The sequence below is a fragment of the Salmo salar genome, chromosome ssa20 (assembly GCF_905237065.1).
Source record: "Salmo salar chromosome ssa20, Ssal_v3.1, whole genome shotgun sequence".
NCBI classification, from domain to species: domain Eukaryota; kingdom Metazoa; phylum Chordata; class Actinopteri; order Salmoniformes; family Salmonidae; genus Salmo; species Salmo salar.
Genome location: NC_059461.1, coordinates 30,636,912 through 30,651,226, shown reverse-complemented (window position 1 = coordinate 30,651,226; position 14,315 = coordinate 30,636,912). Strand labels below are relative to the sequence as shown.

Genomic DNA, 14,315 nt, shown 5'->3' with positions numbered 1-14,315 from the left:
AGAGGACTATTTCTATGCACATTTTGAGAGAGAGGCAATAATGACACATTTTCAGTGCGGCACTCCGGACCTCGTGGAAGACCAAATGTGGTTCCCGGGCAACATGAGTTCGACCCCCCTGCTCTAGATCGTTTAGCATAAACAAGAAGCTTATTCAAACAGTGCATGACCAAGTGATGTGGTCTGATGGCACTAATGATATCATCTCTTACACACTGTGTGTGTGTGTGTGTGTGTGTTTGTGTGCGTTTGTGTGCTTGCGTGTGTTTTTATGCATGTGTGTGTGTATATGTGTTCATGCATGAGTGTTCCTAGGTGTGTGCTGGGTTAGATAAGGCGTTTCTTTAAGTTGATGTTGTAATTATTAAGATAGAGGATTGTATGGCCCAAGCACGGCACGCAGTACGTTTTGCACTCTGGCATTAAGAGACACAGTAAGCGGATTCCCAGGGTATTGGGTATTCAATCCACTAGAGAGACTGGGTTCACACACCATGACTTCAACTAGCCGATTCATTCTCATGTTAAATGATAGATGCCTTTTTCTATTCTTTGGGATATGAACCCTGGGAATCCATCTCTCTCCGTGCATCAATACTGCTTTAAGGAGAACGCCTCCTCCCTCTTGTCTCATGAAGTGATCCAGACATGAAGCTATCCTATTTTAGCTAGCAGACAGATTGAGCTCAACCTATGTTCCTCTTTTCATTCACAGGCTCACTGCAGAAAGGCAATGAGTCACTTCACAGCAGCACCCACATATAGGTTGTAGTGTTTCTAATGGACCTATCATTATGGTTCATCTACTCAGGATGTAAAGCATGTTTTTGTGTGAAAGCATACGTAAATACAATATGTGACTCATTTCAGGAAACTAGGCATGTGTCGCGTGGCACTACTTCAAGTTTTTTGGCAGAAATGCCTTCTGGAACATGTGAACTTTCATGTGCCTTAATAACAAACTTGTATGCCATCTGTAAATATGAATACAACATTTTAATTATGAGCCTAGTTGGTTTAGCCACGGAAAAACAGGAACCTTCCCGCTAGCCATGATTGGCTGAGATAATGGATGGGCTGGACATGCAGAGAGGTGAGTTCGGATTGGTCAGTGTGTGTAGATAATCCTTTCTAACACAGCTTATTGGAAAGATATCACAACTGCAAAAGAGTTGCTAATGCTCTCCACTTTCTGGAGGACCGAGTTTTGAAACCAGTGGAATGCCCAGTGGAAGCAGAGTATGATAGCTAAGGAGATGGATAAAATTCCTGTGTTTGATTCCATATATACGGAGGGAGTCGAAAAGAGAACACACAGAAGGCTGTTGTATAGAAAACCTGCCTCCGGATTACATCTTCAAACAAAGTGGAAATTACAAACTTCAGAAGCCTTTTTAAACCTCAAATACACTTCCTAGTTTTACATTTCCTGCATTGCAGTGAAGTTCTCCTGCAACAAGGTGATCAAATTAAGATCCTACATCTGTAGCATCACTATAATCAGTAATGTCCCTCCTCACCTAGGCAGGAAGACACTCTCCACAACGTAGAAGTCCTGCATGAGAACATCTCTGTCAGGTTTGGAGGTCAAGTTTCCCACCGTGTAGCCGATGCCCAACTGGATGGCCCCCTTCAGGGCCGACGACGTGGTCTGAGGGTGAGGGACAACCAAACACACCAATCAACACATAAATCAACCAATCAACAAATCAATCAACCAATACATTTATCAATTACATGTTTATTTGTATGGTGCTTTTTACAAAGTTTTTTTTCCACAGTGCTAAAAAGGAAAGCAAACTAGGCATAAACTCCAAAGGGCAAGAAGGTAGCAAATTCCCTAGAACAGAATGGTACTCAAATCTAAGAGATACTGTACTGAGAACTCTTTTAGAGGCATGTCTTGTAAAGGAGGCACATGTAAGATGGGCGTTCAGGAATATACAATACAGTCAGAAAACAATGTCAGATTCTCTGAAACAAGCACGTAACAGTAATGACATTGAAAGCCAGCTGATGCCAAGATGGCTGGTTATTTTAACAAATTACACTGTTTACATAGCTTCAATAGTTCTGAAAATATCAAATAAATTACCTAGATGTTTCAAATAGCCTGCACTTTCTGCAATAAGCCCTGTTACATTGTGTGTGCCAAAATCCCATCACCACCAGTGATGTCTAATCCAAATGAAAATACAGTAAAGCAGCAAATGGACTGTGAGCTTCCCAGGCATGCTACTTCTGAAAGGTCAGGGCATCATGTACCAACTGTGTAGAAGCAGGACATTAAAGGGACATCAAAAGTGAAAGCTTCTTGGACTTCATCCTAGCGATGAATGGGAATTAATTCCAACAACACTCACTGTGAAACCTCCCTTCATGGTTCTCATAAAAGGCCAATCAAATCCAGCCAGAGAGAGCAGTGGGGAAGTGCGGAGTGATGAAACTTTACCTTTTTGTATGTTTTCTCTCCGCTTGTGTTCCGATACCCTCCCACTCCATTTTCTGTGGTTGTTGACATCTGATGAGAGGAGAGCAGAAGATGAAGGAACTCACTGGTCACAAGATTAGTATGAAATAAAGTATTTTCAGGTGCTAAGTCAGTGGTATAGGAATACAGTCAATTCACACTGACTGAGTAGGAATACATTCATCTGGGATTATTGCATAATATCAACTCAAGACACACCTCACAAAGACAGTTTTCACCACAACCGTTTTTTCTCAGTCCAGACAAGACGAACACAGAGGCCTTCAAGTTTTACTTTGACTAATAGAACCATGTAGATTGATGAGGTACGCATTTTTAATCTAAAGAGAAATTGGCGTGCTCAGCTCAAACGTTTGTAGTGACAAAATGTCGTCGGGTGCCGGGTTCAAAAAGCATATAGTGAATAGTTGAGCAATTGTTTAATAGGATTGGGCGGTATAGCGTATGCAAATAGCCACGGGATGGTTTTTCAATACTGTCAAAACTATTTCTTTCAAGTTTTTCAACAAAATGACAACTTTGGAAGTATGCTTGGGGTCGGTCATTGTCCATTTGGAAGACCTATTTGCGACCAAGCTTTAACTTCCTTACTGATGTCTTGAGATGTTGCTTCAATATATCCACATAATTTTCCTCCCTCATGATGCCATCTATTTTGTGAAGTGCACCAGTTCCTCCTGCAGCAAAGCACCCCAACAACATGATGCTGCCACCCCCGTGCTTCACGGTTGGGATGTTGTTCTTCGGCTTGCAAGCATCCCCCTTTTTCCTCCAAACATAATGATGGTCGTTATGGCCAAACAGTTCTATTTTTGTTTCATCAGACCAGAGGACATTTCTCCAAGAAGTACGATCTTTGTCCCCATGTGCATTTGCAAACCGTATTCTTGCTTTTTTATGGCGGTTTTGGAGCAGTGGCTTCTTCCTTGCTAAGTGGCCTTTCACGCTATGTCGATATAGGACTCGTTTTACTGTGGATATAGATACTTTTGTACCGGTTTCCTCCTGCATCTTCACAAGGTCCTTTGCTGTTGTTCTGGAATTGATTTGCACTTTTGGCACCAAAGTACGTTCATCTCTAGGAGACAGAACGCGTCTCCTTCCTGAGCGGTATGACGGCTGCGTGGTTCCATGGTGTTTATACTTGCGTACTATTGTTTGTACAGATGAACGTGGTACCTTCAGGCATTTGGAAATTGCTCCCAAGGATGAACCAGACCTGTGGAGTTCTACAATTCTTTTTCTGAGGTCTTGGCTGATTTCTTTAGATTTTCCCATGATGTCAAGAAAAGAGGCACCGAGTTTGAAGGTAGGCCTTGAAATACATCCACAGATATACCTCAAATTGACTCAAATGATGTCATAGCCTATCAGAAGCTTCTAAAGCCATGACATCATTTTCTGGAATTTTCCAAGCTGTTTAAAGGCACAGTCAACTTAGTGTATGTAAACTTCTGACCCACTGGAATTGTGATACAGTGAAATAATCTGTCTGTAAACAATTGTTGCAAAAATTACTTGTGTCATGCACAAAGTAGATGTCCTAACCGACTTGCCAAAACTATAGTTTGTTAACAAGGAATTTGTGGAGTGGTTGAAAAACGAGTTTTAATGACTCCAACCTATGTGTATGTACACTTCCGACTTCAACTGTACCTGCAGTCAACTTGTGCAATACATAATATGAAGCAGATCGCGTTCTTCATTTCACCCGTCACATAATTTTCCATTATGAAGCGTACTGTAGCTCCCCAGAACAGTTGAGCCAGTCACGTGTTTGTTTGTAAATGATATAACTGGAGAAAGAGGGAGCAGGTGATTACAGCTGGGTATTGACAGGGGTCGTGTTTTATATTGAAAGTCAAGTATTGTTTTGCTTCAATACAGTGAACAGGGACGTGCAACTATAGTTTTCCTTCACATAAAATATATTAGTGCAACACATTCAGCAGAAAACAGCTTCATTGTTATCAGATGGCAACATAAGTGCAACACTATTTGGCTGGCAGCCACACAAGAAAATGAGTTTACGATTAAAAAGCATGGTCTTTTTTCCAAAAACGATCCATGGTCATCATATTTCCAATGTTTATCATAAAAATAATGTAGCCCGCTTCATTTCCTAATGTTGTGCGTAAAGTTAATCTTGCAATTTACTGGCCACACCGAGAAAAGTACCAGAAAATGTAGCTACACAGTCAGAACTCTGTCTGCTGATACATGATAGAATGTCCATTCCTGAATTCTCATCTGAGTGGAGAAGTGCAACTGAAGCACAAAATTAGTTTGATGCTGAGCAGAAATTACAATAATTAGCATTTTAGATCTGAGTTTACAAAACGCAGCAAGGTTTTTATTATGCGTTTTATCTTTTTTTCCTGCATGAATTCTGAGTTAACGTGACCTCTAAGTTTAACTTGCAAGTTATCTAAGTAAGTGGCTAAATTAATAAGGTGACGGAGCATCATATTGTGTTAGCTTTATACTGTTTTTGAGAAGTCAAAGCCATTTGGATGAGTTACACTGCATCCTCGTCGAACGTCTCATTCCAAAATCATGGGCATTAATATGAAGTTGGTCCCCCCTTTGTTGCTATAACAGCCTCCACTCTTCTGGGAAGGCTTTCCACTAGATGTTTGAACATTGCTGCGGGGACTTGCTTCCATTCAGCCACAAGAGCATTAGTGAGGTTGGGCACGGATGTTGACCCCTGTCAATACACAGCTGTAATCACCTGCTCCCTCTTTCTCTTAGTCATCAGGCCCTGTAAAATGTTGGGCGATTAGGCCTGACTCACAGTCGGCGTTCCAATTCATCCCAATGGTGTACGATGGGGTTGAGGTCAGGGCTCTGTGCAGGCCAGTCAGGTATGGGGTAAGTTGAGTCGTGGGACAGGGTAAGCCGCCTACAAACAAAATTCTGTACTGAATTAAATATTTCCACTACCCTTTTAAAACCATGTCTATCTTTATTTCCCAAACACAATTCACTTTTTGTCTTTTAATCATTTGAATCAAATTTTAACACAGGCTTAACACCTAACAAACACTTTGTATTTTTTTAACATAGGCCAGGCCGGTTGATACTTCATATCCCAGCGATAACGCTTTGCATTATGCCTGGGAAGAAAATACTTCAATTTGCTCAACTTACCCAAACATTTTGACTGTATTAGCCCACACCGCTACAAGGGTGCACTTTCATGCTAGGTTTAGAACCTCATATCGAAGTTTATAGTGACCCCAACTGATGTATAGAACAATCTTAGATAACACAATAAAGGAATTTGACTTGGTGAAAATCTTTTTTTGGACCTACACTATGCTAGATATTCAGTCATGTTGAATTAACTCTTAATAGGTTGCCTTAATGTGAAGATGTAAAGCTAACACAGTGTATCTACAGTATCTGGACGTTATGTTGATCAATAGGACCCTGCAGATAGGAGTGTCAGTGTGAAACAGGTATGAGCCCACCTTGCTTAGTGAAAAGCTCTGCCAGTGGAATAATGATCACGACCACATCTCTTAGTCATCAGGCCCTGCAGGCATGGGGGTATTCAATCCACAGAGACCCTCTGGAAGAGGAAAGAGGACATAGAGAAAATACTCAATTACATACCTATCATTACAGAGTGAAAGAACAGTAGAAGAATGCCCTCTGCTACAATATTAAGCTGCTTCCTCTTTGATTTTTGAATAGAAACTTGGAAAAAAGTCCACCAGCAAATATTTATTCATTAACAGGGACATTCTGGCAGATATGCCCGTTTCATTATTGGAACTGTTTTTCAAGTGGCCTCTGAAAACATTCATTTCATTTTTTCTTTTTTACATTTCCACCAGTTATCAAATGGATTTAATCTATTTCAAAACCTGAAATTAACAATTCAGCAGAAAATTATCCATTCTCTGAGACGGCTAGACAATGGGGTCTTTCAGTGCATTTATTAGTGAGTTTGCATGGTGTGTGCATGTGTGTTTCCTCCCAGGGCTGGATCCCTGCTGTTGTTCAGGAGCAGAGAAACAATGGTCTCCCTGCTGTCAGTCACTCCACAAATCACCCTCCACACACAGCCATAACAAGATATGATGCTGCAGTCATAACATCAGTCAAACCTCCATAACATCACTCACACCTCCCCTCTTGTCCCACAAAGAGGAGCTCTGCTGTGGGGGTAGAGAAGGAGATAGAGGGGTGTGAGCAGCCATGCCTGCTGCACTAACTGTGCTGGATAAATGACTCCTCGTAAAGCACAGAAACAGACTGCAGACCCTCAGAGTGTACTGTATGAGGACTAATGGCGCCCCAGGCAGGGCCAACACACAGTCAGACCTGCAGCACAAAGAAGCTCTTATTCACCATTCAGCCACACCATCAGAGTGTGTGTGTGTGCCTAATGTGAACATGTCAGCAAGTGTAAAGTGAGTCTTGTTGTTTAAAAATGACATACCCAAATCTAACTGCCTGTAGCTCAGGACCTGAAACAAGGATATGCATATTCTTGATACCATTTGAAAGGAATGTAGGAAAATATAACACATTAGATCTGGATAAAAATAATACAAAGAAAAACCATGCGTTTTTTGTTTTTTTTTGTACCATCATCTTTGAAATGCAAGAGAAAGGCCATAATATATTATTCCAGCCCAGGCGCAATTGAGATTTTGGCCACTAGATGGCAGCAGTGTATGTGCAAACTTTTAGACTGATCCAATGAACCATTGCATTTCTGTTCAAAATGTTGTGTTCCATACTCTTCCGGAACAGAAACTGTATTTTAAAAGCATGTGAACCGGTTAATACGTTTATTTTAAGTTAGAGGCATTTTTTCGAGTCCCACACAAAAATGCAACAAAGCACCTATGCAAAGCCCTGACTCTGTCACTCAGAAATGTATTCCAGTGGCTGCCTGCAGCCCAGCAGAAAATCTTTGCCGGTGTGTGTTTAGAATACCTGCCCCTCTCCCTCCAAAGCATAGGCTGACGTTGCGAGCTTGCTAGCTCAAAAGAACATTCAAAGTTCATTCATAGAATCCGCTCCCCCTAGGTATAATTCTGTGGACCTAATTCAGATAATGCATGTCATAACAAGATGTCCAGCACTTTAAGCCTCCTCCTCAACCCTCTCTCGCCCTCTCCCCCACCTGCAAAATTTCAGTCATATTGCATCATAGGCTACACTTGTCTGTCCATCACGCATGTAAACAACATTTACATTTACGTCATTTAGCAGACGCAAACAACTACCTTGCCTGCTCTATCCGCACTGATTGCTGAAGTAATTTAATGAGCTAAATGTAAAAAAATTGTTGATTTCACAAGTTAAAAAAGGAACAGAAAGGAACAATATAAACCAGTACTTTTTTTAGGGTTGGAACCGGTTCAGAACTTTATTTTGCTGGTCAGAACAGTGGAACGGAAAACAAAATGGTGGTTCTGTTCAGAACGAAAGATCATTTCAATTCCAACCCCTGCTAGTAGATATCTGTGAGGAAGTGTATCAGCCTTAAAACAACTAAAGGAAAGATATACTAGGGATGGGCATTTGAAAGAAAGTGTGTTCGAGTACTCTCATGAAAATAATGTTGTGTACTCGCAAGTTAGTGTGAAACGGGGCTAAAGGCAAAGGAAGTATGTGGTATGCTATTGGTTTTTCCAATTACTGGTTGTTCTGATATACAACTGAAAACAAAACTTAACATATTTTTGCTGCACTTGACATAATCCCAACAATAAAAACATTGAAGTGTTTGACATTTTTTCCAGAGCATATACATTTTACCTGCTAAATAGTCTTTCAATTCTACGGGTCACGTCATCTCATTATATGCCAATGATATCTTACTCTATCTAGACGTATCTCAATCACTCCCATGCCCATACTCCAATATTTCACAATAATGCCTTGCGATTGGCCTCCCGAGTGGCGCAGTGGTCTAAGGCACTGCATTGCAGTGCTAGCTGTGCCAGTAGAGATTCTGGGTTCGAGTCCAGGCTCTGTCGCAGCCAGCCACGACCGGGAGACCCATGAGGCGGTGCACAATTGGCCCAGCATTGTCCGGGTTAGGGGAGGGTTTGGCAGGCAGGGATGTCCTTGTCCCATCGCGCACTAGCAACTCCTGTGGTGGGCCGGGCGCAGTGCATGCTGACACAGTCGCCAGGTGTATGGTGTTTCCTCCAACACATTGGTGCGGCTGGATTCCGGGTTAAGTGGGCATTGTGTCAAGAAGCAGCGCGGCTTGGTTGGGTTGTGTTTCGGAGGATGCACGGCTCTCGAGCTTCACTTCTCCCGAGTCCGTACGGGAGTTGCAGCGATGAGACAAGACTAACTACCAATTGGATACCACGCAATTGGGGAGAAAAAGTGGTAAAAGAATACATTATTTTGCATCTCCCCCATGGTCCAAATGTGGAAACCTTGCCAATATCATGGAGAGTAATGGTTTAGGAACATTACAAGGATCGAAAGACATTCATATTACCAGGCAACTCCTTTTTTCTATATTTACAATTTAGGTCAGCTATGTTGGCCTACGGAGTCCATTTGGAAACCCAACTACCGAATGATGGGATTTATAAATAAATTATCTAGGGTCTCAAAAGGACTGATCTCCATAATATATAAACAACTTTTGGAAAGTTCATATTCTGAGCTAGCCAATAAAAAAAATATGATCCACAGATCTAAGTGAATCTGAACAATGCTTTAACTGGAACAGAATATGGAAAAATATGACATTGGCATCCCGTAATCCGAACCATCAATTTATACATTTTACATTTGTTCACAGACTGTATTTAACACTAAAGAAACTATTCATAATACAATTGGCCCCAACTCCCAACTGCTGCTTCATATGATGTGGGAGTGCCCTGCAGTTAAATACTTTTGGGACATGACTATGTAACTGAATGATGATAGCTCCTTGAATCTCAAATTATACATCAGAGATTTCATTAGAGACACACTTCTTTCTTTTCCTCCATACTACATTTATTGTTACTTTCTGGCTCTGTGGTATGATCATGGTGATCAATGCTTTGTACGTGTGTACTTTTTAAAGTGGGTGGATGTGAGATTACATCAATGTGTGTATTGTGCCTGTAGCCCCCCAAACAAGAAATGTACAATATTAATAAAGCTCTGGTCACAAATTTATTTTTTGCATTTGTGGATTTCAAGAACTTATTATTAGTAATCGAATACAAACCTTTAAACGTGTACGCACACCCATCCCTAATAAATACTGTATTCTCATTGACAGTTGAATAAGCTGTTGTTTTATGATGAGCACAACATTCAGTCTGGTTTAACCAGGCTAGACTTATCCATGCATACATACAGTCGTGGCCAAAAGTTTTGAGAATGACACAAATATTAATTTCCACAAAGTTTGCTGCTTCAGTGTCTTTAGATATTTTTGTCAGATGTTACTATGGAATACTGAAGTATAATTACAAGCACTTCATAAGTGTCAAAGGCTTTTATTGACAATTAAATAATGTTGATGCAAAGAGTCAATATTTGCAGTGTTGACCCTTCTTTTTCAAGACCTCCGCAATCCGCCCTGGCATGCTGTCAATTAACTTCTGGGCCACATCCTGACCGATGGAAGCCCATTCTTGCATAATCAATGCTTGGAGTTTGTCAGAATTTGTGGGGTTTTGTTTGTCTGCCCGCCTCTTGAGGATTGACTACAAGTTCTCAATGGGATTAAGGTCTGGGGAGTTTCCTAGCCATGGACCCAAAATATCAATGTTTTGTTCCCCGAGCCACTTAGTTATCACTTTTGCCTTATGGCAAGGTGCTCCATCATGCTGGGAAAGTCATTGTTCGTCACTAAACTGTTCCTGGATGGTTGGGAGAAGTTGCTCTCGGGGGATGTGTGGGTACCATTCTTTATTCATGGCTGTATTCTTAGGCAAAATTGTGAGAGTGAGCCCACTCCCTTGGCTGAGAAGTAACCCCACACATGAATGGTCTCAGGATGCTTTACTGTTGGCATGACACAGGACTGATGGTAGCGCTCACCTTGTCTTCTCCGGACAAGCTTTTTTCCGGATGCCCCAAACAATCGGAAAGGGGATTCATCAGAGAAAATGACTTTACCCCAGTCCTCAGCAGTCCAATCCCCGTACCTTTTGCAGAATATCAGTCTGTCCCTGATGTTTTTCCTGGAGAGAAGTGGCTTCTTTGCTGCCCTTCTTGACACCAGGCCATCCTCCAAAAGTCTTCACCTCACTGTGCGTGCAGATGCACTCACACCTGCATGCTGCCATTCCTGAGCAAGCTCTGTACTGGTGGTTCCCCGATCCCGCAGCTGAATCAACTTTAGGAGACGGTCCTGGCGCTTGCTGGACTTTCTTGGGCGTCCCGAAGCCTTCTTCACAACAATTGAACCGCTCTCCTTGAAGTTCTTGATGATCCGATAAATGGTTGATTTAGGTGCAATCTTACTGGCAGCAATATCCTTGTCTGTGAAGCCCTTTATGTGCAAAGCAATGATGACGGCACGTGTTTCCTTGCAGGTAACCATGGTTGACAGAGGAAGAACAATGATTCCAAGCACCACCCTCCTTTTGAAGCTTCCAGTCTGTTACTCGAACTCAATCAGCATGACAGAGTGATCTCCAGCCTTGTCCTTATCAACATTCACACCTGTGTTAATTAACGAGAGAATCACTGACATGATGTCAGCTGGTCCTTTTGCGGCAGGGCGTAAATGCAGTGGAAATGTTTTTGGGGGATTCAGTTAATTTCCATGGCAAAGAGGGACTTTGCAATTAATTGCAATTCATCTGATCACTCTTCATAACATTCTGGAGTATATGCAAATTGCCATCATACAAACTGAGGCAGCAGACTGTGAAAATTCATATTTGTGTCATTCTCAAAACTTTTGGCCACGACTGTACAGTTGAAGTCGGAAGTTTACATACATTTAGGTTGGAGTCATTAAAACTTGTTTTTCAACCACTCCACAAATGTCTTGTTAATAAACTATGGTTTTGGCAAGACAGTTAGGACATCTACTTTGTGCATGACACAAGTCATTTTTCCAACAATTGTTTACAGACAGATTATTTCACTGTATCACAATTCCAGTGGGTCAGAAGTTTACATACACTAAGCTGACTGTGCCTTTAAACAGCTTGGAAAACTCCAGAAAATGATGTCATGGCTTTAGAAGCGTCTGATAGGCTAATTGACATCATTTGAGTCAATTGGAGGTGTACCTGTGGATGTATTTCAAGGCCTACCTTCAAACTCGGTGCCTCTTTGCTTGACATCATTGGAAAATCAAAAGAAATCAGCCAAGACCTCAGAAAACAATTGTAGACCTCCACAAGTCTGGTTCATCCTTGGGAGCAATTTCCAAACGCCTGAAGTTACCACGTTCATCTGTACAAACAATAGTACGCAAGTATAAACACCATGGAACCACGCAGCCGTCATACCGCTCAGGAAGGAGACATGTTCTGTCTCCTAGAGATGAACGTACTTTGGTGCCAAAAGTGCAAATCAATCCCAGAACAACAGCAAAGGACATTGTGAAGATGCTGGAGGAAACCGGTACAAAAGTATCTATATCCACAGTAAAACGAGTCCTATATCGACATAACCTGAAAGGCCGCTCAGAAAGGAAGAAGCCACTGCTCCAAAACCGCCATAAAAAAGCCAGACTACGGTTTGCAACTGCACGTGGGGACGAAGATCATACTTTGTGGAGAAACGTCCTCTGATCTGATGAAACAAAAATAGAACTGTTTGGCCATAATGACCATCGTTATGTTAGGAGGAAAAAGGGGGAGGCTTGCAAGCCGAAGAACAACATCCCAACCGTGAAGCACGGGGGTGGCAGCATCATGTTGTAAGGGTGCTTTGCTGCAGGAGGGACTGGTGCATTTCACAAAATAGATGGCATCATGAGGGAGGAAAATTATGTGGATATATTGAAGCAACATCTCAAGACATCAGTCAGGAAGTTAAAGCTTGGTCACAAATGGGTCTCCCAAATGGACAATGACCCCAAGCATACTTCCAAAGTTGTGGCAAAATGGCTTAAGGACAACAAAGTCAAGCTATTGGAGTGGCCATCACAAAGCCCTGACCTCAAGCCTGTAGAAAATTTGTGAGCAGAACTGAAAAAGCGTGTGTGAGCAAGGAGGCCTGCAAACCTACACAAGCTCTGTCAGGAGGAATGGGCCGAAATTCACCCAACTTATTGTGGGAAGCTTGTGGATGGCTACCCTAAACATTTGACCCAAGTTAAACAATATAAAGGCAATGCTACCAAATACTAATTGAGTGAATGTAAACTTCTGACCCACTGGGAATGTGATGAAATAAATAAAAACTGAAAGAAATCATTCTTTCTCTACAATTATTCTGACATTTCACATTCTTAAAATAAAGTGGTGATCCTAACTGACCGAAGACAGGGAATTCTTCCTCGGATTAAATCTCAGGAATTGTGAAAAACTGAGTTTAAATGCATTTGGCTAAGGTGTATGTAAACCTCTGACTTCATCTGTACTGAGAACATCATAACAATATACACTGAACAAAATAAACAGTGATGTCATAGATAGGGTTGTGTAGGGTTGCAAAGGGAGGGTATATTACTTGAAACTTTCAATGTTTACCAGTAAACTGCCAGAATGATGGTATTCAAGGATTTTATGTCATCTATCACAATGGCCCTTTTGAGTACTTCAGATTATCACAGGTGTTAGTAATTATCTCTGGCCCTCTGTGTGGCCTTATCACATTTAAAATATATTAAACAACTAAATACGATAATAGAATGACAAAGATATAAAACATTATCCTAAATCACTGGCGGTCGGTGCTGATAATTTTTTTATGAGCATGGCCTTATTTCTATTAGAGCATATTGAATGACTGTCAATCAAATTCCATTCACCCAGCTCAATGTAACATTGATAGGTTTAGGCTAGAGAATTTTGAACAATCAAGGTGACACATTCAATACCGCCTTGCACACTCTTGCCTGCATCTAGCTGATCTAGGGTGTAATCATTAGTTAAACAGCTGCAAATTTAAGTATGTATGGACAAATTCAGGTATGTTTATCCCCGTTTCGTTCCTTTTAAGAAACAGTTTTTAATAATATGCATGTCAATTTCTCCTGGCTGAAAGTGGAGGAGAGATTGACTTCATCACTACTTTTATTTATGAGAGGTATTGACATGTTGAATGCACCGAGCTGTCTGTCTAAACTACTGGTACACAGCTCGGACAACCATGCATACCCCACAAGACATGCCACCAGAGGTCTCTTCACAGTCCCCAAGTCCAGAACAGACTATGGGAGGCACACAGTACTACATAGAGACATGACTACATGGAACTCTATTCCACATCAAGTAACTGACGCAAGCAGTAAAATTTGAATTAAAAAACAGATTAAAAAAACACCTTATGGAACAGTGGCGACTGTGAAGCAACACAAACATTGGCACAGACACATGCATACACACACACACACACACACACGATAACATACGCACTACACATACACATGGATTTAGTACTGTAAATATGTGGAAGTGGTGGAGTAGGGGCCTGAGAGCATACAGTGTGTTGTGAAATCTATGAATGTATTGTAATGTTTTTAGAATTGTATAAACTGCCTTAATTTTGCTGGACCCCAGAAAGACTAGCTGCTGCCAATGGGGATCCATAATAAACACAAATAGGAAAAATGAATACACCCCTGACCACATACAAACAGTTCACCTTCATAGCCACCACATACAAACAGTTCACCTTCATAGCCACCACATAAAAACAGTTC

At 41.4% G+C, this 14,315-nt stretch overlaps 1 protein-coding gene across 5 annotated transcripts in view; it reads right to left on the bottom strand.

The window, feature by feature from the left end:
• Window positions 1–14,315, bottom strand: part of LOC106580411 (phosphatidylinositol 4-phosphate 5-kinase type-1 beta) — an 82,651-nt gene that overhangs the window by 35,372 nt on the left and 32,964 nt on the right. For 2 of the 5 annotated variants that reach the window (XM_045703210.1, XM_045703208.1), the window contains 4 exons: window positions 5,968–6,068; window positions 5,289–5,396; window positions 2,453–2,521; window positions 1,521–1,651 (listed from right to left, as the gene is read on the bottom strand). In XM_045703210.1, the coding sequence (XP_045559166.1) occupies window positions 1,521–1,651; window positions 2,453–2,521 (200 nt within the window). In that variant the 5' untranslated portion in view covers window positions 5,289–5,396; window positions 5,968–6,068. The remainder of the gene's footprint in view (window positions 1–1,520; window positions 1,652–2,452; window positions 2,522–5,288; window positions 5,397–5,967; window positions 6,069–14,315) is intronic. The other 3 variants (XM_045703206.1, XM_045703207.1, XM_045703209.1) reach the window with 2 other exon arrangements.